The sequence below is a fragment of the Aethina tumida genome, chromosome 3, assembly GCF_024364675.1.
Source record: "Aethina tumida isolate Nest 87 chromosome 3, icAetTumi1.1, whole genome shotgun sequence".
Taxonomy (NCBI): Eukaryota; Metazoa; Arthropoda; class Insecta; order Coleoptera; family Nitidulidae; genus Aethina; species Aethina tumida.
The window spans coordinates 15,143,195-15,170,488 of record NC_065437.1 but is presented as its reverse complement, the minus strand read 5'-3'; the positions used below and the strand labels follow the sequence as shown (position 1 = coordinate 15,170,488).

The window sequence follows — 27,294 nt, the reverse complement described above, 5'->3', positions numbered from 1 at the left end:
ATCAACGGGACGGGACGATAATTTATTATCTTGCAGTGCACTGACTTGGATTAACGGTCTTGGATTTCTTTGCGGGGTTGTTTTTTGTATTTGCACGGGAAACACATCGATTTATAATAATTATTCCCCGAATTAAATTTTAATCAAAGTGTTCAGTGCCTGATGGTTTTAAATTGTGTAAAACGTACTGAAATATTTGTAAATAATTTTAAATGATGATTCAATAAGTTTTTTGAAAAATTTATCTGTTTTTAAAAAAATAATAATTTGTGTGAAATAAATCATATTTATAAATATGTAAACAGATAAAATTTTTGTTAATCCATCTAACAATTGTTTAAATAATTTAAAACAAAAACAATAATTGAATCGTTTTAAAACATTTTATTTAAAAAATATGCAAAAACTTGACCCTGAATTAAATCTATTATTATCCCTACAAAACGGAGTGACTGGACATATTAGGATCGGTACAATGAACTCGCATTTAATTAAATGATCTAGAAAACCTAAACCTATTATAATAAATCAAAATGTGGGATTTCATCCTATACATCATATTTTTGGTACCGGTTATATTTTAAATTGTCCTCAAATGTGGGTTTTTACGATAATCTTATTAAAATCAGCCATTACTGCCAATATTATTCATTTTTTATTTTTGTTTCCTTTGTTCTCATTCTTACATCAAATACGTCACTGCAAATAAACGTTGTGGGACTTATATTTTCGAAGTGACGTAAAAGAGTTCGCTGCAAAAAACCCATTATTAGAAATCCACTTTATACATACAAAAATGTATGGTAATCAAAATATTAATTTTTGAATTTACCTATTTTAATATTATACACTAATTTCATTCATATTAAAGCCGTCACATTTTAATTTACTATTTATTCGTTTATTTTTAAATTAAAATTTAATATTGATTACATACAGTCGTGACCACAAATATAGCAACATATTAAAAAATAGTAGTATCTATATTAATGGTCAATTTAATTTTATTCTTTAAAAAAGTATGTACTTTTAATTTATTAATAGATCAATAAACTATAGCAACCTTTTACTTTGTGGTCTTTCATTGCTCTATTTGAATAAATAGATTCTAGTATTATTTAAAAATTGGAGGAACTGGCCAAAATTAAAGTTACCACACTCTATTCGTGTTCAGCTCAATTTAGAAAAATATATGTAACATTTTACACAATAGCAATATAGTGTATAAATATTGTATAAAACAATATTTTAACCATTCTTATTAAATAATAGAGTTGTTAGTTTAAGGAATTAAATATTTAAAAAGTTGCTTTAATAATGGCTATTGTATATGCAATGGGTTAAACATAAATTGCTGAAGTTGGTTATTGAATTTCCAAAAATCGGGATTAAATGAATAATACAATATATAAATTATTTAAATTACACAATAAAACAAATTTAAATTTAAAAATTAAATATTAAAATTTAACAAAAGAACATAATACCCCACAAAAATAAGGATATATAATACAATATAATTGAAAATAAAATGATAAAACGATATTAATTATAATATTAAATATAAATAATACAATTAAAGTGAAATTTTATATTTTAATACTGATAACGAATGTTATTAGACATTTTCTGTATATTTTTCGTAAAAAAATGTTAAAATAATATCGGTGTTGTTCATAAAAAATGTTGAAAATCGTGATGAATTATACATTCAAGACATACGCATCGTGAACGTTTTGGTCTATTAAACAATCTAATATGACGCATTAGAATGCAAGTAATGGTACAATTAGCTATTTAGGTAGCGTCTCTGTTAAGTCAATGTTAAGTTTTTATGAAATATGTCTCCATTATATGCGACATAAAAAAATGCCAGAATACTAATAGACGTTTCTAAATCAGATTTTGCTCGTGGTAATTTTGCCACAACATAAATTATCCAAAGCCGTTGTTGCGGCGCTCGTATTCGTCCCGTATTTCAAAGGATTTTCCAAGATATACTCGCACCATCCAATGTTTGATATTATAAAGGGAACTGTTATTGTGTTAAGACTTCGTTAAATAACGGCACATAAAAAACATCGTCTCTTAAGTAACAAGTTTCTATGGTTTACGGGCGGAAACTTGCGAGTTATTCGAGTAATTCGGTTAGAACGGCCGGGCACGAGCCCTTCTTCCATGTATTAATTCCCTAATAACTAACGGTGAATAATGTATGATTTAATTTCAACTTCTCTACACACTACATAAATTTCCATATTAATATTTACAATGTACGAGTGGGTCGCGACTTCGTTTGATACCGAAAGATGATTTAATTAAATTTAATTAAACACGTCGCTGGTTGCACTCCCGAATTATACTTTCCGCCGTGAACTTTGTTATTAAATCACAGGCTCCCTTTGCAGGGATGGTTCTAATTCGTCCGTTCCACTTTGCATGTAATAGTTTTAAATACGTAAGTTTATTTATAACATTTTGTATAATACGATAAAATTTCGTATGCTCTGAAACTTATAAACAACATAAAATACGTCCTGCCAAGCAATTTTCGACCCTTTCAGCGATCGTTCGAGCAAGACATCATGCCTGAAATACCACGTATCATTTACAATGTGCAACTCGATCACACTTGTAACATTTTGAGTTCGATTGTGCATTAAAAATACTCGTAACCTGTCCGCTTTATTGTTGGGGAAACGTCGACGTTTTTATTTTTATTTTGGATGCCCACATGAAAATGACCACACAGAAGTCAAAGCACAAACAATGAAATTGTTAATAGACAGGAAAAAAACTGGTTCGTTTATAACTGTGTTTGGTGGACATTATGATGTGTAATTATAGTAGTGGTCCACAAAAGGCGGCCGTTCGAAATATATATGCAAAACAGTTAACGATCCAGCTGAGATAAGACGAAATCGTGTACGGAACATCATTGTTGACATATAATTTCGTCGTATAATTATGCACATCACTCACAATCTCCTTTCCAATTGTAACAAATTCACGGCGATGCAACATAGAATTAAGAGTCATCCGTGAATAAAAACGCAATCAAATTTAAGGTGCATAGACCCGATTTACGATCCGTAGTGCATTTAGCGCTAAAAAACTTATTACCTATACAGTTATTTGTGGTTTCATATCCCATGAACTCATTTTTCCCGCTACGGTTTATTATGTTTAAGACCTTTGTGCTGTAATAAGTCTGAATAAGAATTCCCTTGAAAAATACACACTGATTTGAGGCAATTGTGGTGCGCACAAATGCAAATTTATGTAATTGAGGCAAAATAAGTCTTGTAGCAACCAATGAAGTCTTTTCTTGGTAATATTATGAAGTAAGTTCTCAGAAAGTATAACTTACAGAGATTTTAAGGCTGTTTTAAATCAACTGTACTAGATTTTAAATAAATAACAAAATATCTTTGATTAGTTTGGAAGTAAAAATATAACTATAATTTCTTGGGTGACATAAAATATATTTTCCAATCTAAAGATTATAATTTATTTTTATTTGATAGTTCAAATTTGAAATTTGTTTTATACTAAAGCAGAGAATAATAAAATAAATGGTCCCATAAGAACCAAAGTAATGTAGAGAAGCAAAACAAATTTTATTAAACGTACCCTGTGTGCATCTCGTCTGGGAATGTAGTTTACAGCAGTACAATAAAACTGAAACTGGCACATGCAGCGCATCCCACTAATTATGTCATTTTCTTTACGGCGTACTTGAAATTCATTCTTGCAATAAAGGTTTTTTTTACTGTCGTAATTTGATCTTGACATAGGCCAAACTGAAACAATTGTCATGCAGGCGATGCGCCAAATGGAAAGTTAAGAAATCATTATTCGAACTATAAAAGTTGTGGTACACCGGTCATCTAACATCAGTCGATCTTCGTTGATATCGTCTACTACTAAACATGGCATTCAAGGTAGGTTGCGGGGTTTAATAGTGCAATAAAAGTGCCAAGTGTTTCTAACTCGTCTCAATCTTTGTTTTGTTGTGCAGTTCATCGTATTCGCCGCCTTCGTGGCCGTAGCCAGGGGAGGAGTTATCAGTGCACCGGTCGCGGTCGCCGCCAAGATTTCCGACGCCACCTTCGACCCTAATCCTCAATACGCTTTCGCTTACGACGTGCAGGACACCCTCACCGGCGACTTCAAGAGCCAAAGCGAGGCGCGTAACGGCGACATTGTCCAGGGACAATACAGTCTAGTCGAACCTGACGGCACCCGTCGCGTCGTCGACTACGCTGCCGACCCCATCAACGGATTCAACGCCGTAGTCAGGAAGGAACCCTTGGTCCTGGCCGCCCCCGCTAAAGTTGTGGAACCCGCCGTTGAAGTGTTGCCCTCGAAAGTCGTCGCCGCCGAACCAGTAATCGCAGCTAGAGCCACCGCCAAAGTAGCCGCCCCCCTTGTTGCCAAAGCTGTTGCCGCCCCTCTTGTCGCCAAAGCTTTGCCAGCCAAGCAAGTGGTTGCTGCTCCGGTAGCTCGTGCCGCACCTGTGGTAGCAGCCCCGGCTTTCGCCGCCGCCTCCGCTCAACTCATCAGTGCTCCTTTGGTTCGCTCCGCTCCTCTTGTGGCCGCTCCCGCTCCCGTCGTTGCTCCGGCCGTTGCCGCTCCCGCGTACGCTAGATTAGCCTCCCCTTACCTTGCTGCTCCATTTGCAGCTCCTTTGACTTATGCTTATGTTTAGACCGACTGATAATTTACGATTTATTGTAAATATATAGATAAGAGCAAAGTTTAATTGTTTTACTCAGAAATTAATAATCTTAATTAATTTAAAATGAAACTAGTATCAAGCAAATTTAATCAGTTCAAAACAAAACAGATATCAAACAAAAAAAACACTCAATTTAAATACAAATTCTTTATTTAAATCACGTGAATTTCCATAATTAGTTCACAAATAACATCAACTTTTGTGCGATAATATTTACATTTACATACATGGATGTAATAATGTTTTTAACAATACTTAAACAACACAACATAAATGCAAATTTTATTATGTCGAATTATATTTTGATAAAGTGCAATTTAATAGTGTGTAAAAGTTGAGGCTTTCATGACCATTGTTTCAACAATATCTATAGTTGTTCAGGTTTATTGGTCGACGTTTGTTGGAATTATTTCCTATCTTCAGAGGTCTGATTTGGTTCGTGTCACTTTGACATCTGATTTTGGTGTTTTTGAGCACTGGTGTCCATATTTTATCGCTATGCAGATAAGAACGGCCAACTAACAGATCGAAATTTCTAGAAAATCATTGGTCTAAGTTGCCATTTAGTTGTCAATCAGATATCTAAGTGATACGAACCAAATCAGACCTCAGAAGATGCTAGCCACTCGTGCTAACGAAACGTTAGGAAATAATTCCAACAAATATCGACCAATAAACCTGAAAAACTATAGATAGTTTTATTGTGAAAATATTTGTTTAATTTGTAAAGTATATTTTTTATAATATTAATTTCTCGTTACTTTTGAATATGCCTTGTTTTGAAATTGCCTATGTTTTATTATTACCTTAAGAGGAATATGAACATTTTTTTTATAACTCAATTTTAATGGAAAAAAGAGAGACAAAAAAATGTATTCAATATAATCCGTCCGAGACATTTTTTATCAAAAAAGAATATTATACAAAAAAGTAACAGTTTTTTATTATATTTTCTAATAAATTAAATATGTTGTGTAATTATGGATACTCGTAAATATTGTGATAAAGTATAAAAATTTCTTCTAAACAAAATTTTAAAGAAAACATGAAATAATTTTAAATCTTCATTTATTAACAAGTATAAAAATATACAGTATATACAACAAACATTATAAAGATATACTAATTGAATCTACTAGAAGTCAGTCTGTCCTTAAACAACGGCATAAGACAATGGGGCGGCTACTCGCGTCAGAGGAGCGGCGGCCCAAGGGGCGGCTAAACGGGGCAAACCGGGCGCAACAGCCAACGGTGCGGGAGCAACAGCCAGTGGTGCGGGCGCAACTGCGGGAAGAGCGAAACGTGGAGCAACAGCCAGAGGAGCTGGGGCTGGAAGAGCGAAACGTGGAGCAACAGCTACTGGAGCCGGTGCGGCAAAAGCAACTGGAGCTGGAGCTGGAAGAGCCAAACGTGGGGCTACAGCTACTGGAGCCGGGGCGGCCACAGCAACTGGAGCCGGAGCTGGGAGAGCCACACGTGGGGCAACGGCCACTGGAGCTGGTACGACGGCCTTAGCGACGACGGGGGCGGCTACTGCCTGGGGCACTTTCCTGACGACGGCGTTGAAACCGTTGACGGGGTCGGCGGTGTAGTCGACAATGCGGCGGGTGCCGTCGGGGTCAGCGACTGTGTATTGTCCCTGGACGATGCCACCGTTGCGGCTTTCGACTTGGCTCTTGCTGTCTCCGGTCAGGGCGTCTTGGACGTCGTAAGCGAAGGAGTATTGAGGGTTGGGATCGAAGGTGTCGTCGGATAGCTTGGCCACTGCCACTGGAGCTGCTACCGCTGGAGCTGCCACTACTGGAGCACCGATTACTCCACCCCTTGCCACTGCGATCAAGGCAGCGAGGACAATGAACTGAAAAAACAAATCCTAAGTGTTAAAAACTGATGTTTCACTTATCACTGAATATGTACCTTGAATGCCATGTTTAAAAACCTGAGTATTGAACGGTCAACGTCGGAAGACTGATAACAAATCGCGGCCACTTTTTCTATTTATACCAATCGATGCGCCCAGTTTTCGTAAGCTCTAGCCCATCGGAATATCAATTAACGGAGTTGAAAAATTAATAATAGAAACTTATATAACTGTAACACAACTATTGACGAATTACGTTTGTGAAAGACATTTTGTCATTCTTTGTATTCACTTTACCTTCTTCGTCTTAAGAAATCAAAGGACGAAACATATTACATAACCGACAGTTTCATTAAAACTTTTCTTGTACTTAAGTACTGTAAAGATCTTAGAATTCATAGGGTTTGTTCAGCATCAACAATGCATGAAACAAATATGATATTCGTCCGTGTGCTGTGCATTTCTCAGGCAAGCGCCTCTCTGTTTTCCCATAAAAAGGCAATTTTCTAGGGAATACGGAACGACACTTTTCCAACTAGCTCGGTAATAGAACGAGTCAGAACTAACAATGAGATTTTATCTGGAATTTTTCTTTGATCATACACAATTGTAGATGGCTTATTATTTTGTTCCATATTTTTATTTTTTGTACTCAATATATTTTAATAAGGTCATTTCCATTATTTCAGGTAAGTATCAAAACTTCAGTTGTTGAGTAAGTAATTTAAGATTATAATTTGATTATGTATAAAATACATTAGATTTAAATTTTTTGATAGAGAAACGCATAAATTTATTTCGGTGAAATTGTTAGGAGAAAAAGAAATAGGGTAATTTCAAATGTGAATTATTTCACCGAATTCCAATCTATTGGTATTCATGACACTATTGGATCCTTTCTTTAATAGTGGTCGAAACTGATTTTATAATTCTTAGAAAGGCAAGTAAAATAAAATGTACTCAACGAGCAAGATTAAGGCACTACAATAAACTTGTATTTCACTCAATTTTAATAAATTATTGATATGCAATATTACTTTAAAATTTAGTTCTATGGTTTATTTGATCAGAAGATATAGATACGATACGTTGAATAATACCATTTTATATTTTGCTACAGATTGCAAAATATCTTTTATGACATTTGATGCCTACTCATTTATTTCAAAAATTCACTTAGAAAAGGTAGAAAATTAAAAATGTTGTGACAGATTTTTCTCTATATAATATTTAAAAAAATTAATCGAATCGGGTCATAGCTATGAATTTTAATGAGGTATCCCACATTTAATGAGTCACACTACATGTGCGTATGTGAAATCGAATTTAATAAAATTAATTTCTTGTATGGATGGGTTATACAATTAAATTTGTGTACGTACATGAAATTAATGCATGCATGTGTAATAAAAACGAAAAATTCCCTTGTTGTAGCATTTATTCAAATATTAAAAGAATTTTTGTTTTAATTATTCAATTTTAATTTTCCGGTATGAAATATTTTACACGGAAAAGTAAATATACAAATCTCATACTGTTATCATTTAATAAAGAATGCATGGAACAATAAAATAAAACCAGAAAAATAATATTTTGATGATTTAATAAAAGAAAATATGTACAAAAAGAATCTAGTCAGTCATATCTTAAACAACGGCAATCGGAGCTGGGGCAGCTAAGTAAGGGGAGGCTAGTCGGGCGAAGGCGGGGGCGACAGCGACAGGAGCGGCAGCAGGAACAGCCAGACGTGGAGCAACGGCAAGTGGGGCAGCCACAGCTTTGGCGGCAACGACTGGTGCAGCAACAGCCAATGGAGTCTTCCTCACGACAGCGTTGAAGCCGTTGATCGGATCGGCGATGTAGTCAACGATACGGCGAGTACCGTCGGGGTCGGCGACGGTGTATTGTCCCTGCACAATGCCGCCGTTACGGCTCTCCACCTGGCTCTTGCTGTCGCCGGTCAGGGCGTCTTGGACGTCGTAGGCGAAGGAGTATTGTGGGTTGGGGTCAAAGGTGGCGTCTGATATCTTGGCTGCCACCACCGGGGCGGCGACGACGGGCGCGCCGACAATTCCTCCCTTTGCAACTGCGATCAAAGCAGCGAGGACTACGAACTACAACAAAAACAGTTATTGAAGTAAAAGGCTGATTTAATGTATTTATCCCTTATGGATTTAGTCCTAAATCTATAACGTAAAGCAATATCAAACAACAAAGGTTTTGGTCAACAAAACACTAACTGCCACTAAGACGTTCTTTACGTCGTAGAAATAAACTGTTATATCCCCTATAACGACCCACGTTTCCCTTATCTCGTATCCGTTACCGAGGAATCTGTCGTAGTTCACCCCTCACGACACTGCACTAAAATTCCACCCGCCAGTCCATTCTTACCTTGAATGCCATGTTTACAGTTTTAATAAATCACCAGTGAGGTACGACTGATAGTGAACACTAGGCCACTAGTGGCTTATATATTATTGATGTTGAATGTACACTGATTTCATAAGTATCTAACACCCATCCGGAATATTAATGGGCCAATTCGGCTGAGTGAATACGCTTTATCAATAACAATAAGCCCGGCGACTTTCTGTTTTCGATACAGTTTCGGCGCTGGTTTCTAAACTTCCAAATCAGAAGCGTTAACACGTACGACGATAATGGGCCGGCTCTAAACTATCGATTCGATGTTGCTAATCAAATTTTAAACACGAGAAATCTGGCTAATTGGAGGATTTGTAATGTCAATTCAATTTCTAAAATTTGTGACGGTTTTCAATGAAAACCAAAATTAACATGTTTAAAATGATAGACATATGACCAGGATAAACAAGGTAAAATTATGGATTTAAACCAACCTGTCTACCCCTCAATGTTTCAAACATTTGCTTTTAATAAATGTTGTCTATAAATATTAAATTAGTTGCTGTATTAATTGTAAGTTTCATTACAATATTCAAATATTGTTAGTAACGGCCTGTTTTTCTATGTTTTACGGGATGAGTGCATAACTGAATTAATATCACCGTTTGTAACCTCCTGTGCTAAAGGGAATTAGTTACCACTACGGAGTTTAGACAATTATTTAACGAGTTGTAAATGATTTCGAAACTTAATCAAACACTAGAAAAAAGTTATAAACTGTTTATATGTAAATAAATTTAGAATATTATATATTACAGGAAGTATTTTATTAGTTTATGATATCACTTTCAAATAACTAAGTAGAAAATCGATAACGGAGATGACGAACTTTTTATACAGACTAAACGATTGACTCAAAGGAACCCCATTGTTTTTGGTTTATTTAGTCCTTTAAGGAAGATGAATGGCATCTAGATGAATAGGTAAGCCTCGAGTTCTGCTTTATTTGCAGAAAGTTTATAATTTTTTAAATTAAAAAACTTTGTATAAGATTCTTTGTGTTGGGAGTGCTGAGTTAATAAGATATTATAGTTTGCTGTCACTTCCGTCGGTGCAGCAAGCTGCACTGTGGATTTTTTCCAGTTTTAATTAAAATTACAAAGATCGCTAATAGTAAATTTAATTGGTTTTAGTATAATATACAATTCTTATGGTCCAACGAATCAGTGTCCAGGCTGAATTTTCATCTATACAGTGATGGTCATTATTATAGCAAGTTTTTAAAATATTTCAGCCATAATTTTATTAATGTGAACTGTTAAAATAATATATTAATATAATATTAAAATATAATTAATAATATAATGTTAATTTACTATTGTTGTTTTATACTGTATTATACAAACTACTATATTTTTTAAAGATTAAATCTGTTTGATTTAATTTGATATTAACACTTTTTATGTGGCATAAACCATTTTCTGAATATATATATAATATAAGTCTATATTCCTATAAATTTTCTGCGCTGAATTCATTAAAATTTATAAATTTTTTATGTCGAATTGGTAAAAACGGTGTACGAGGTTTAACATAAGCAGAACCATCAATCTAAATTAAATTTAGACAAGTCACTATAACTATTCTTCCCCACTGTTCTGTGGTCCAGTGAATCTGCCAAAATTAGGCCTTCACATTTCTTGTAGCTCTGGGGAGAAACAAACTCTTATCCACTATTCAGCTTCTCACAGTCCTTAAACTAATTTTAGGAAGTCCTAGTTTAATTTCTATTGACAATAAGATTGGATCTATTTTTTTAGAAGCCAGTTGGTCAACTAAACAGTTTCTCTAATTATTTAATAATGCAGTAAACGATTGATTATCTATTTACCGATTTTTTTTTCAAATTTTTTGAATTCATCAAAAATTTTTTCATTCGATTTCTTCAAATTTTATATTAGTACAAAAACAATTCAGTTATTTAGCCACCTCTTTTTGTTTCTCTCGTTTTTGATAACGCTGAATTTAATTTTTTTTTATAGGAACAATGAAAGGCTATAAAGTAAAAAGTTGTAATAATTTTGTTCATTGAAAAATAAAACGGTACACAATTTTTTAAAAAATAAAATTAGATTGATCACTTGCATAATACATAACAATAAAAGAAAAAGGAATAAACATTATTGGTACTGGCGAGTACAACTCATATTTCTAATATATATTATAAAGTGCTATAGTTATAGCCACTTCATTTTATAGACAGAGAAAACTGATTAAAATTATTGCACTGTCTTTAATTAAAGCTAAAACTGGTCAACTTTGCATGTACTGCAAATAGTTTTGAAACATTAATTTGTTACCCGTAGATTGATTAAAGTACAAAATAAATATTATTTTAGTCATGTACTGTTGTACTGAAAGTTAAATTCAAAACAACGTTCATTTAATCAAAGTTTTCAAGAAAAACATTGCTATGATAAATGCACAATCACTAAACTCCGCTGTTGTGTATTTTGTAGTCCAAATATTTTTCCGGTTTGATTAATAGACTGATAGTATCCTTCCTTTCATAACTTTCCTAGATGCGCCGTTTGTTCGTAACGCGACAGTTTTCGACGGTGTTATCCATTAAAATGTATTCCGAATGTGAATATGGACTAAGTGGGACACGACGAAAACAATCGGCAAGGCCGTCTCGATGTACCGAACGATCACGTAATCGAAATGCGAGTGAAACGTGAAATTATTTCGTAGCCTTTTCGAGCGATCCACGAAAAACGGCTCAATGAAATTACAATGCAACGAGCTGTTGCGTTTTAATTTTCAGCTGTCGAAGCAAGCGAAAAGTTCTGTGGAGCAGTTGTAAATTAGCTGAACAATTTTTTAAAAATTATCACAAATTGAACACTCCAGATGTTTTAACTAAAACTAATCACTGAACTTAAACAGGTGTGAGCAGTTCTTCCAATAAAATCAAAAACTTTTATTTTAGTTAACATTTCCTCTATCCTGGAGCTTTTCTCGGTACTTAAGCCATTAGTAAACCACCGGAATCATTAATTCAAAACAATATTCACAACATTACCAGAACGAAAGCACTAAATCCGTCACACGAACTTAGCACCGAGCAAATGCATTTTAAATTAAAATCGTCGTCGTTCCCTTAAAACTTTATGCAAATAACACATTGAACATGGCTGTATTTGAAATTCCTGTTTAACTACAACGCTTGGTATGAACTCACTTCAACAAACTATTTCGACTTTCCCAATAATATAGTTCATTTTAACAGATTTGTTTTTTTTTCTAGTGGTGGTGACAGCATAATAGAAAAGTAATTAACCAAATTAATAATTGAACAGTATACAATATAACCTAATTTACTGAAGCCGACGTGTAATTATCAATCAAAACAGTAAACAGTAATGCTAATTCCTGCCGTATGTTCCTGTTTAGTTATGTCGGTTTAGATTGACACAGTTAATTTCATTGTACAATGGCGACACTTCTAGTATACCGAAGGAAATGTGTCTTGGATCGAGGAAGTCAGACGCACCTAAACCACAACCGTTCCGTAGATAAACAACTCCTACTGCAACGGTCAGATGCAAAATGTATTGTTTAGATAACGTCTTGTTTAGAACAAAAATTCCACTATCGGAGCTTTATTCAATTACATCGAACAAAAGGAGAATTTTCCTCTTTGTCCCATATAAAACGTAAATTTGATTATTGGACGATCACGAACTGCGTCCCGAAACAATGCTTTCAGTACGCGTAAGAGAAAAAAAGAAAGGGACATTACTTAAGAAACATAAGTCTGTGACACGAATCGCCAAACGGTTTTTTTAAAAGTCGAACACAACCACGCCCGATCTGTTACGCCGCCGACATTGACACAGATAATTTTGATACTTGCACTTTTCATAAATTTTTGCACAATAATGGCGCGCGCGGCCGCTCCACTTTTTTTCGTTGTTATATAATGTCGGCTAATTAATAAATTAATGCGAGGTGTCGTTTTGGCGGATTGTCGGTTGCGAAACGGTTTTAATGTGGATCGATACATGTTTGTGGTATTGGTCGGTTTGGACATGCCTAGTTTGGAGAAACTATGAAAGTGTAATTAGGATTTTGATCAATGTTTTTGGTAAATGAATAATATAATTCGAATACATTAATGCACTAATTAAAACTTTCAAAGCCTTTACGTGTTTGAATGGTTATAATAATTTTGACACATTTCATCAGCAATATTAAACACTAATTAACTGGGATAAATACATTTGAATTGCGAGATTAACAAACCGAATCAGAAACAAAAGTGTGCTTTCGAAAACGAGCTAAATAGAATAGTTATTGAAGTTTATTTTCCTCATTGACCTCCAGGATAAAATACTGAAGTGTCTATAACGTTTTACGAGCGCAGTAACTCCTTTGGGAAATGCCGTGAAGGTTGTGTACGAACTTTTTACATTAATAAATTACGGTAGCCCGCGATGAAGTTTTAAAACTGCAGTGATAAAAGGTATATTGTGCGAAATTTATTATATTGCATATTTAACAGAGCAGTGCATGTATTGATTACCCGTATGATTTAGACACAGCGATCGGAATTTGTGGCTATGGATTTCCCCTTCAAGGATAATCCTTTATGTTAAACTGACACGTGACATGTTGATCTGACACACCGATGCAATAATTACTGCACAATTAACTAAGACGTTTTTAATCAACTAGTTGTTTGTAACAGTGTAAATTTGTTTCCATCAAGGATGTAAGCGCTGAAAAATCGGTGTAATTTTAAAGCATCGCGGACGTGATATATCTGGTGAAAACAAAAACTATCAACCGGAAACCTTTTAGGCGGCAGTAAATTAACTAATTTCGCCAGGAACCTATTTGGGCTGGCAGTAAATTAATTTTATCTTGTTTGGCAACGAGTGCAGTCAGGAACGGGTCTATGGTAATTATCCAATTTGGTTGAGAGATACTTTTATAAATCGGGCGTCGGGAAATTATTATGTCGGCTTGTTATGGAAAGTACGGCGCACACCCAATTTATTTGACTGATACCCAGATAAATCTTGGAGCCGATGCGCCGACTACGCGTGTCTATTCGACAATCCATCACTGTGCCAGTGAAGTTGTAAGGCAGTTTATTAGAAAAGGACGAGTTGACAAATAGTCGATGACAAGGAGGCCGGCTTTGTTTCAAATTGAAAGGAATCCGTCCGCCTTTGTATGAATATATATATACATATAGCAGGGTGCGAAATATCCTTTTATGCGAGCCCGGAATAACGGCCCCAAATTACAATCATCGCTCCGTGTTTTTCTTGAATTATATTTTATGGAGCACCTCCGGCCCGTGAATGTGAAACGGCCATTTTATAAAGTTACTCAAAAATCCGGCCTCTCGCTCGTTGCTTTTGTATCCCAACCACTCAACTTATTTGTTCATGCAATATTACACTAACGCTTTGTAATCTTATTTTATTATATTATGCATATTGTAAGTGTAGGATGCTGCTGCAAAATCCAATACAACGTCGTAACTTGCACGAACTGAATTGAATAGTCGCACGTGAGAAGCCCAATCTCACAATTTAATGTTCGAAAACCCTATAAATATCAAAAATCAAAACGTAATTCTGTGGTGAAAATTTGTAACATTGTTCATTTGTTCCATTATATATACAGTTTCACAAACTTTTAATTAACGCTGCTGTTTTAGTTCTAACGAAGTTATGCGGTTGATAAATTATACAATTCCAACATCATTAAATTATTTTATTAATTACCTTATTATTAAATATTCGTGTTTTAGAATGAAGAAATTTTTAGGATAAACTAAAATATTAAAACTAAGTCTTATTAAAGGTTTTTATTATTTTTTTAAATCTTGAGTATTCAATTAAACATCTAAATATTTTAATTATTATACCTTTTCTATTAGAACCAAATAATTTTTGGAATTAAAATATTAATGTCATTATTATGTTAATTTTCACAAAATATTAATAAACTGTCTGCCTTAAATAAAAATAATTATTAAGATTGAAAAATTAAATATAGTCATCAAATTTTTTCAACCTCTATTTTTTTTTATTTAAAAAATTCTTGGTATTTGTAAGTTAAATATCTTAAATGTAATTACTATATTATACTAAACTTCACGAAATTCTACAAAATCTTTTTGTGTTTTATTAAAAAAAGGATATTTATGAATTAAATATATTAAACGTAATTAATTTATTATATTAAACGTTCAAAATTCTAAAAAAACATTTGTGATTTCGTCCCAAGTAATTTTTGAAATGTTAATTTATTTCATTAATGGTCATAAAATTTTATTTAACAATTTTGTTTTTATTTATGATTATTAAATTAAATATATTTATCCCATTAATTTATTCTTTTTAAATATTTTTGTCAAGTAATTTAGAATTGAGAAATTAAGTCGTTATTCTATTAATATTCACAAAATAGTAATAAACATTTCCGCCTTAAATGTAAGTAATTATTAGGGTTGAAAAATTAAATAATTTCATGGTTCAAATTTTTTCAAGATCTCATTATTTTTAATAACTTAAACAAAATTCTAATAAACATTAGTGATTTCGTCTCAAGTAATTTTATAAATTTTTTTAATTAATTCATTAATTTATTTCATCAATCGACATAAAATTTAGAATCATCAAATTAATTAATTTAAAAAATGTTTTTGTTTTGTAATCAAGTAATTTTTAGATTTGAAAAATTAAATCATTATTCTATTAATCTTCACAAAATATTAAACATTTGTGTCATATATAATAATTAGGATTGTAAAAATAAATATCTTCCTCATCAAATTCTTTCAAGATTTTATTAAATGTTTGGTATATATAAATTAAATATCTTAAATGTAATTAATTTATTATATTAAACTTCACAAACAAAATTCTACTAAACGTTTGTAATTTGGTTCCAAATAGTTTTTTACATTTATAAATTAATTCATTAATTTATTTTATTAATTGTCACAAAATTATAATTAACCTTTTCTCTTTTCATTCCAAGAAAATTCAGGATTAACAAATTAAGAATTTTCGATGTCATTAATTTACTCTTTGTAAAAGTTTTTCGTTTGAAATTAAATAATTTTTAGAATTGAAAAATTTAGCTAATTATTTTGTTAGTCTTCATTAAATATTAATAAACGTTTGTGTATTAAATCATGTTAAGCAATTATTAGAATTGAAAAATTAAATATTTTTATCATTAAATTTTATTTACAATTAATTTTATTTATTAAATATTTAATAATTTTTTTATTGTTATAATCGTCACATAATCTCAATAAACATACTTTGATTCAATGTTTAGAGTTAATAATTTAAATATGTTTAATGTCAATTAGCTTATTTCCTTATTCCTTACAATTTAATAAATGTTTTGGTTCCAAGTTAATTGCAGGATAATACAAATTAAACAACTTGTGCCATTCATTAATTTATTTCATAAACCGTTGCAAAATTTTAATAAACGCTTGTATTTTGTTTCCGAATAAACATGTACAAAGTAATTAATTAATTACAATAATAGTCGCAAAATCTTCTAAACGGTGAGGCTCAAATAATTTAAGCTATTGAGAATTAAATTATTTGAAACGCCATCGCATTACTTGATTAACTGTGACAGATTCGTTAAAGACCCAGATCAAACGGCACAATCCTAGCAATAATTGTCCAGGTCAAACATGGCGAACGCCACTTTAACATGAAACCCAACACAATTGGATTATCCTTAAGAACCCATTCATATCGGTTAGTGCAGATTGCGTGCAATGACTACAGCGAATTCATTATGAGATGTGAATCTTAAGCGCGAGAAGTTTCCCGTGAACAATGTCCACGTATGAGACGGGAATTTTGATTATTAAGGCTTTGGCGGATTTGCCGCGCTACGATATAAAGTTGACGGGACAGTGTTTCATTATTTATGTGGTTTTTGTGTTTCATGTTTGGCACCAGTCCCGGAGGATTTTTTCCTTGTAATGTCGTTATGATGAAAATATGAATCAGCGGTTGACAGCCACTATGGGATTAGTCTGGATGACGGGAAACTCGACACAATAATCACTATCGTGTGTGATTAAAAGCAATTATTTTTTCAACATGCCATCGCGCTTGTTTATTTTGGATTATTTACCTTCAATATACAGCCAATTTCTGTTATTTGTCGCCCAGTATTTATTTAAAACTTTATATTTGTCATTCCTAGGTCCTGGTCATTATTAAGCAACTTATTAATATATATTTAATGTTAATTGTTTCTTCCAATATACATATATACATTCCAGTATACAGGACGTAAAAAAATGTATGGTTAAATTTATATTTTGGTCGAAATGTCCAATTTTGACTGGTAGGCACGAATAGTTTCTAGTAACGTGTTTAAACTTAATTTATAAAAATGACGTATTTACTCATATTAAATATTTATAGTGACAAAAAGTTTATTGTACCAACAAGATGCCTCAATTCTTTTTAACGTAAGACTCCTGAGACTGATTTTTATAAAGTGATATATTGAAACAACAATTTGTTCCTATATATTGAAGAAATGTGCTCTTAATAAATGTGTATCTACATGAAAATGATATTACAAATCCAAAATTATAACGGATTGATTATAAGACCAAAGTATCGATGTTTTGTCTTGGCTGTCCCAATAGCCAAACATCAACCCGATAGAAAATATGGAGGAAATGTTATGAATATGTTTATAATCAAATTCGACATAAAAATTTTATAAATTTAAACGAACTCAGCAATTCATGAAGTTTTGAAGGAATATGGGCTTCGTATATTCTGAAAATGATCAAGTTTATTCCAAGAAGGGTCAAAATTATAAAATAAAAAGGATTTTATACAAAGTGTTAATGTTAAATTAAACTACACAAGTTTAATCATTAGAAAACCCTTTCAAAATTAAAGTAGCTATATTTATGTTTAATTCATTTCAGAAGAATACTTTTTATAGTATTGTATAAAACATTTCCACCTCTATACAAAGTACTAATTGAAAATATGATACTAATTGAAGATATAACAAATATATGTTGCTTGTCTTTTTTTAAAGGCGATAAAAATCATTCAGAAAAAACACATTGCATTAAAAAAATTATTATATTAAATATAATATAAAAAATCGTTTTAATAAAATGTTTTTCATACATTTTAAAATTGCACATAAAATTTGTTTATAGTATCACCTCTTTTTACTGCATTATAACAAAAATTATTTAAATTACTAAAATTTAATTAATAAATTTTATTAAATACGATATACTTTGTTTTAATAAAATTGTTTCTCAAATTATATCGATGTTATAAAATTACACATATATTTTATGGCGAAAAATTTTATATGTTCGTAATAAAAATATTTTATAGATATATCAAATAAAATTCATCCATAAATATTCGTACTAAAAATTCGATATTTTTAATTTTAATAAAAATATGCATTAGTTACATTTTAGGCAAACATAAAAGGTGTATCGGAAACTTCAAAATTTACAAAAACTTTTGAACCGAACTGTAAGCTTTCTATACACGTTCCACTAAAAGCGATTTGCCTTTAAAAGTGCTAAAATAAGGTGGACTGTTTCAAAGGGAAAAATTCCTTTGACGTACTTATCGATACGAAAATAACTTGATTTTGGACTACAAAGTCACATGTCTACAATATTAACTTGCATCTACTTTTATTTTGCCGGTTTTGCCAAAGCGACTGGCAATAAGGCAAACAAAACCTTGACGAATTGTTTTACGTTTATTGTTGTATTTTTGACTCGACATTAACCCAAATTTGTAGGTTTTACTATCTGTTTCAAATATCTCTATTATTGTGTGACCTATATTAAAAGTAATTCGTTTCGATTGTCCCACGACGAGGTTATTAAAATGTGCTGATGCGAATTCAAACAGTCGTAAACACGTGATAAATCAAAATTATTAAAATAGAAAATCCGCTTATAAATATGTGTGTGCTCACACAATATTCGGCGACGTTAAAGAAAAGGCACTATTTTAATGTGCATATCAGATTTCCGGGACGTAATATAAGCTAAACCTCCTGAAATGTTTGTGAAATACTTGCGCCGCATAAGGCACTATATCATCAGTTACATGACTTCTCTGTCGTATTTCAAGATATCCTGTTTTCATGCATCTTGCCTCTAAAAGCTTTTGTTTCGCAGCTTTTCCCGTGTCAGCTAAAAGGGAACATCACACAATAAATCATGTGTCGTGCATGTTACGCTTATATTCTCGCTAAATTATTTCGCACATCACTATAAATAATTGGTATTTCAAGTGCGACCAACCGACGCTGAAAAAATATCATTTTAATTAACCCGGAGCCTTTTCTGACATTAAATTTGAATTGAAAACGATATTTCATGTGGTTTAGTTGCTTTTCTGTAAAAAAAAAAATAAATCAGCCAAACAGTCACAGATCTGTTTTAGTCAATTTAACATACGGTTAAAACGACAAAAATAATAATAAAACCGACAATTATTGAATTGGCACGGAGTCCCGATAGTATAGAATATTTAGCGGGCGCATTAATCAATATTTACGTTCCGGCTCTATTTACCAGCAAATAACGGGATCGCATTGGTAAAACTGGACGTCGATTAGATGACGGAATTTAATAGTTTAAAATGACAGGACCGATTCAGTGTAATTGATTGTTCTGGACCATTACGAATGTTTTCATGCACGCCGTTTATCTTCGATTTATGTGGACGCGCATTATTTGAAAGATATAGATGTAAATAACGCAATAATTTTACATATATATAATATCCATGTTTTATACAACTGTCAGGTCAATTTTCAAAAATTGAATAAGCCATAATTTATGGAACTGTGATGAAGCGAATGTGTTTGTTCACCGTGAATTGGTTAATAGATAAACTATGTAATTACGTGCATAAACATCAACTGTTTGTACTGATGTTGTGGGAATGGATTTCGAATAAATATAGTACAGTGCACTGCAGTGAACACAAAACATTTCTTTATTTAAGGGTCGTATTTTATTTAAACAATATTATTAATTCTGTTTCTAGCGTCCAAACATTTACATACCTAATATTGGTGACTTGATTTAAACACAGGCCCACACATTGCAAATAAATGGGTATTTTTGTGTAGTTGATAAATTAGACATTTTCAACATCATTAAATTATTTTATTAATTACCTTAATATCAAATATTCTTGTTTTAGATTGAAGAAATTTTTAGGATAAACTAAAATATTAAAACTAAGTCTTATTAAAGGTTTTTATTATTTTAATTTTTTTAATCTTAGGTATTCAATTAAACATTAAATATTTTAGTCATTATACCTTTTCTATTAGGGTTAATTTTCACAAAATATGAATAAACATGTCTCCCTTAAATAAAAATAATTATTAAGATTGAATTAAATATATTCGTCATCAAATCTTTTAAAGATCTTATTATTATTTTTTTGTGTTATTTAAAAAACATCTTGGTATTTGTAAATTAAATATCTTAAATGAAATTACTATATTATACTAAACTTCATAAAATTCTACAAAATCTAATTAAATTTTTGTGTTTTATTAAAAAAATGATATTTATGAATTAAATATATTAAACGTAATTAATTTATTATATTAAATTATTAATTCTAAAAAAACATTTGTGATTTCGACCCAAGTAATGTTTGAAATGTTTAAATTCGTTCATTTATTTCATTAATGGTCATAAAATTTTAATTAACAATTTTGTATTTATTTATGATTATTAAACTAAATATATGTATTCCATTAATTTATTCTTTTTAAATGTTTTTGTTTTGTAATCAACTAATTTTTGGAATTGAGTAGTACAGTGCACAGCAGTGAACACAAAACATTCCTGTATTTAAGGGTCGTATTTTATTTAAACAATATTATTAATTCTATTACTAGTGTCCAAACATTTACATACCTAACATTAATAACTTTATTTAATCACAGGCAGGTATGTCATACAAGTTGCTCCCTATATGAACCCGGTGGATTTTATGATATACTTTGTTTAACATTGCAAATAAATGGGTATTTTTGTGTAGTTCATTTTTGAATATCCCGCCATCACAATAAGTATATAACAAAATTCTTATGAATTTATTTCTTCTGATCAACTAAGTTCACAGAATAAAATGTTAAAAATGAATCTAAAAAGTTCAAGAAATTATTTAACGCATTAGTTTTCACAAAGAATTTGATTATTAATGCAAGACGCTAAGTTCAATTTTGCAGAATACACGTCCAATTAGTTATTCACTCAACAAGTTCATTAATGATGCCACTTAGTTATACACTTTCAAAGATACTCTAACAAAAGCTAAAGTGCAGAAATTAATGCACTAAGTCACTATCTGAAAATTGAAGATATTTTTGCATTTCATTCCATTGATCATATATACTCTATCGCTCATATGTAGAGCAACAAATTAAAAAAGATAATCATTTTAATAAAAGAACAATTCTTTTTAATTTAAATAATTTTATGATTAATAAGTGTCTAAACATTTCGTACTTCAATTTATATACCGATATCTTTATTTACGTAGTTTTTATACAACATTTTATTTCCATACAATTGATTTTATAGTTTATTTTTGTGCCCGACGTCGTTCTTTAAAGCTAAAAATGCCTAGAAGTGTCAATTTAACGATACAAATTAAACAACAAATTGTAGAAAAGTTCCGAAATGGTGAAAAACAGAGTAAAATTGTAGTAGATTTAAATTTAAACAAATCGATCATTTCAAGGACAATTTCCCATTTTAACAGAAGGAATATACTGGAAGGAGTTGCCAAAAGTGATAGTAAACGCAAGACTTACAGAGCTGTGGACAGGAAAACAAAAACCCTTATTTTTCGCGACAATTTTATCAGCACATCCGGCATAAATTAAAAAATAAACGAACTCAGTATGTTGGTGAGTACCATAAAACGAAGACTAAAAAGAGCTGGTCTCTGTGATAGAAAACCAACAAAGAAGCCCTTCATTTCTCCAAATTCTAGAGCAACGAAACTACTATTTGCAAGAGAACATGTGAACTGGACAGATGGCCAATGGAAACAATTTTTCCGATGAAAGTCAACTCCAATTAGTCAAATATGATGATATTTCATAGGTGTGAGGACCAATTAATGAAAAGTGTAATCCCAAGGTTTGGTATGATTTCTGGGTTTGGCATGGGAAGTTAGACGGTATATCAGTTTAAGGTGAACCTTCCTCGACAACGATCTGAAACATACGTCTAAGTTAGATAAAGAATGGTTCGCTTTTCAAAGAGTACGTGTCATGCCTTAGCCAGCATAAAACCCAGACTTCAACCCAATGCAAATCCTTTGAAAAGAAATTGATTGGAAAATCGCTGCAAAAAGACTGTCAATTATGAAAGAACTCCAAGAAGAAGTTCAAAATCACTCGAAAGAAATTTCGAACGATTATATTGACTCAGGTCAATGAAGAAAAGATGTTTAGAAGTTATTAAAAATAATGGATATGAACTAGATACTAAATAAAAGAAGGCTAAATGTACGTAAGATTGTTTTATTCTAAAGTTTCCCTACTTTTGACCCTTGAATATTTTTCAAATATTAATAATTACCTAACTAAACCCACTAATAAACAATTATATTGATGTATTGTTTTTATGAACTAATCACTTCAACTAATTATTGTAATTGGGAAAACAAAGATTACTTTCAAAATATAATCTACAGTTTTATTCGTGTTTAATTAATTGGATTTCTTTTCACGGATTTTTATAAGTCACTTGATTTTGACTTTTTTTTTTTCAAATGTAAAGTATTAAAATATGTATTTGTAGACAAAATGTCACGATTATTGGCCCAAAATATGCGTATTTTTTTTTTTTAAATTTGTATACCAGGGGTGGCTCCCTGATGAGCCATTTTTCAAAATTTGAAATGTTTCGCGAGCCACAATTAAATACGTATTTCAAAGGTATGCACGAAGGTATTAAAAAAATTATTTACAGAAATTATATTTATTGAAAACATAAATAAAAGTACAATATATATATATATATATATATATATATATATATATATATATATTGAATTTAAATATTAAAAATTAAACACATTTATATATATAAATATATATATATATATATATATATATATATATTGAATTTAAATATTAAAAATTAAACACATTTATTTTACTTCTCTTGATAATTCTGGAATGAAAAGGGAATTCGGGTACATTTATCGAGAGCCCCAAATAATCCTTCAAAGAGTCGCAGATTGGCCACCTCTGGTATATACCCATTTCAGGGCGTGCTTAATCCAGTAGTGTAGTTGGTAGTAGGTTTTTGACCAAAAAATATAACATTTTGCCAAAATTTTATCAGTAGTATCAGACATTCAAATGAGTCACACACATATTTGATTTTACTCTTCTTTACACACTGAAGGCTTTAACGAAAACTTAATTTCTTGTACTCTTAAAAATATTATTACTACACTGCCTGACAAAAATATTAAATCGGTATTACGCATTTTCATTAAACCGAAATTAACACAATAATCAATTTCTTAAAATTATTTTATTTTTTTAATCAGTGTATAGCGGAAATTTACAATTTAATGGTGTTTTTACTTTAAACATAATCATAATAGAGTTATTTACTTTAATTAAAAAATTGTGAATTGGTAGTACCAGACAATTCCATGCAAAGGTAAACACAATCGATGCAGTGGTTAGATGAAACAATTGCGAACATTCATTTGCAGTCGGTAAATATCAATCTCATGAATATGGGGGGAACAATTACATCGAATATGTTTATAATTATATTCAGCACTCAATCAAAGGAACATATTGATTTTAGTTGCAGGAAGTAACTCCTCAATATTAAATACAAATACCAATGACATTTTTCTAATTTACTTAGTGCCGTAACACCAAAATTGAATCCTCCACGTTGACAAAATATGGAAGCGCAAGACCCGCATGCTTCCAAGATAATTAAATAAGCGAGACACATGTTTACGGCACACAAGCCGCCGTTCGTTGGCGATGTTTACTGCGACGGAAAAATAGAGAAACGGAACGGTATCAGCTCGGCATCTGTACGACGGGTCATATCGTTTATCAACTCCTCCACACCAGCGTTTGTCTTTATGAAGTGATTTGTTTATCCTGCGGTCCGCGGCCTCTTCTCCCTCCGATTGAGAATGTTATGTCGCGCGACATTGTTACAATTGTGCGGCTCCGGTGTACGATTACCAATTTAAATTAATGGCGGCGGTTCGGTAGATATGAAGTGTACGGATAACATAAGACAGCCGAAGACACAATGCAGTTGCTGTTTATACATGCTCCGCTTTTATCAAACCGAAACAATGCGCGAGGGTAATTTAATATGTGGTATCTTGGGTGGCCATCGATTTACCCATTCGAAGGCTACCAAACAATGAACTTCACCACATGTCCTTTACATTATAAATATATATTAATAACTGGTTGTGAACTATATAACCAGATATTTGGATTAAAATTTAAATTAACGAGCCTACGTTCGGGACGAAATTTTAAATTGCTGTGCAGGTGTACCGTGAAATTATAAATATGCAGGATTATATCATAACTAATATAATATATTAAATTGTGCGGTTAATTCGTTATGGTTCACATAAACATTTATAGTGCAATTTGTTTTCAATACAATCATTATCGTCAACCGATATATTAAATTTTATTCAATTTTAAACTTTATCAATTTAAACAAATATGTTACTTTAATTATCAATCTTTCACCTATAGATTTATCATTAAAATATTTGATTTCGTCAAATAATATTATCTCTTACAAATAAAATAGTTTTGAGTATTCTAAAATTAACTAAATCATCAATTGTGTTTTCTGTTCTGTTCTAAAGTAACACTTAATAAGATAAACACATCACTCAGCTACTCTTGTCCCAAGTTATTCTTATTCCATGATCTTTGGCCACCCGAGAAAATTACGGATGAATGGGAGGCCAAGATGAACCCTTAATATGAGCTTCTTCTGAACATCCTATTGGAACACAGTCATTATTAGGTAGAGAGTTATCTTGTTGAAACTGGGCGTCTGGGATGCCACAAATATAACGTAGGCATAGTGCATTCATAGTGCCCTGTACAAAAACAACGGGTGTCTGTTTTCATAACAAATAACCCCCAAAATATAACTCCCACTGTTTGAGCCACGTGCCGTTCTACAGAACATACTGGAGTACGTCATTCTCTCCATCTTCCCCTAATTCTTTGACAACCGTAATTAATCCCTAAGCAAATCCGAGATACATCAGAAAACTCTTCATTCATTCACTCAGTCTTTGACTCTGATATTCGGAGGTCAGTGAAAGATCTGACTCATGTTATACCAACGAATTGGTAGACACATTAATAAGTAAGCCGCTCTAATAAAGTTAATTGAAAAAAGCTATCAGAGGATAATAATTTATTTCTGTAGGACCTCTTAGTTGTCAGAGTCGATGGTACATCATTCTCATATTTCTACAGACTATGCACGCCAACACTGGATCAGAACAGACATACTACTGTCCAAAAAATCCTCTGAATCTTGTTCTACACAGAAAAATCTAATTTGTTATTCCAAATCTATTACATCGCCTTCAAAGTACTCCTCATTCGAAGCAATTCACTTATTTCAACGTTTCTAGTCCTCGATGCACTCCAAATAATCATTTTACGGAATAGATTTCAACACCTCCGATTCAACTTTTAGCGGATAGCTAGAAGCCACACAGAGCTAAATCAGGCGAATTCTGTGGTTGTGGGACGATATTTCTCGCATTTTTGGTGAAAAATTGGCGTGGTGCAAAAACCAAGTAACGTTTTTCCACAAATCTAGACTGTTTTGGCGAATAGCTTCACAAAACGTTCAAATAATATACCTTGTTGACATTTTGATATGAAAACCACCCTCTCTATTTTATTCGCATTCAAATGGGGTTAATTAAAAACATTTTTAGGATTTTCAAATTGATAATCAAATTGACTATATAAAATCAAATGAACCGCAATATTAAACCAAACCACAAATTGAAATTAAATAAAAAGAAAATAAACTAAACAAACCAACCAGTTCCAATTTAAATTCAATAGAATGTAGATATAACTGACAATTTTTGTCTATATAAATTTTATTTTTAAGTAGTATATTGTTCTATAGATTTTAATAAATATATATTTAAATAGTAATTAATAAATATAATATTAAATTTACTAACAAATTATTTTAAATTCGTTTATACTAAGTATTACTCATAGAAATAATATAGCTTTATTTTCTCTAAAAATATGGTCAAATTATGTTTTCAAATTATCACCTTCATTTATACTTTTATGTTTTTATAAGACTAATAATATTTACAAATAAAATGAAAATAAGGGCAAAACAATATTTAAATCTATATGCATTAAAAATCTTTAATAGAATAATAGAATTTTATTATCAGTTTTAAATCGGGTAATGTACGAGTTAAATTAACATATGGACCTAATGGACTTCAATTTTTCATATAGAATATCTTCCCTAATAGATAAAAAGTACTATTATCATTATCATTATGATTTCATTTTTAAGTAATTCAATGGCATGAAACCAAATATGTTATTCAATTTTTGCATATTCTAAAAATAAAAAATGTGTAATTTTATATAATAATAAATTTTAATTAATATTCACTAATAAAACATTTAAAAAGAATTTATACACCTTTATATAAATTACATATTATTTATTTAGAATAAAAGAGTAATAATAATTTTAATACAGTGGTTTAATTAGGATTTATTTAATTTAAATATTTGTATCTAATTAATAAATTTTAATATTTCTCTTGTTTGTTAACATATTGTTTTAAATGTATTTATTAATTTATTTGATAACATTTATATAAGTCAATTTATTTTAGAGCTTTTTAATCTGTTTATCATTTGTTGGTTTATTTTTGTAAATGTTAGGAAATTATCCATTAATAATTTAATAATAACTCATGATTGCTATAAATTAAACCTAGTGAGATATTATGAATTTAATTATAACACCCCAAAACAAAATTGATAGTTCTCGTTCTCTCAAGATGGGTTCGAACATCACGATTAATTTGTGTCGCACACCACTTGACATCCACACTGGCACAACAATGCATTGCAATGCGGTTACATTTATCGGACATGGACACAAAACCCGGGG

The 27,294-nt window shown here is 31.3% G+C and overlaps 4 protein-coding genes across 16 annotated transcripts in view; 2 read left to right on the top strand and 2 right to left on the bottom strand.

Moving 5' to 3' along the window:
* Positions 1 to 27,294, top strand: part of LOC109601412 (disks large 1 tumor suppressor protein-like) — a 211,928-nt gene that overhangs the window by 63,363 nt on the left and 121,271 nt on the right. The gene's annotated exons all lie outside the window — the stretch shown is intronic.
* On the top strand, positions 3,867 to 4,770 carry LOC109601415 (cuticle protein 21-like). The gene is made up of 2 exons (XM_049965450.1): positions 3,867 to 3,944; positions 4,022 to 4,770. The coding sequence occupies exons 1-2, from the start codon at positions 3,933 to 3,935 to the stop codon at positions 4,709 to 4,711; spliced, it is 702 nt and encodes a 233-aa protein (XP_049821407.1). The 5' UTR covers positions 3,867 to 3,932; the 3' UTR covers positions 4,712 to 4,770.
* LOC109601413 (larval cuticle protein A3A-like) lies at positions 5,803 to 6,732 on the bottom strand. The gene is made up of 2 exons (XM_020017657.1): positions 6,659 to 6,732; positions 5,803 to 6,599 (listed from the first exon to the last, which is right to left on the bottom strand). Exons 1-2 carry the CDS (start codon positions 6,668 to 6,670, stop codon positions 5,895 to 5,897), a joined length of 717 nt encoding a protein of 238 aa, XP_019873216.1. The 5' UTR covers positions 6,671 to 6,732; the 3' UTR covers positions 5,803 to 5,894.
* LOC109601420 (larval cuticle protein A2B) lies at positions 8,189 to 9,071 on the bottom strand. The gene is made up of 2 exons (XM_020017663.2): positions 8,997 to 9,071; positions 8,189 to 8,716 (listed from the first exon to the last, which is right to left on the bottom strand). Exons 1-2 carry the CDS (start codon positions 9,006 to 9,008, stop codon positions 8,249 to 8,251), a joined length of 480 nt encoding a protein of 159 aa, XP_019873222.1. The 5' UTR covers positions 9,009 to 9,071; the 3' UTR covers positions 8,189 to 8,248.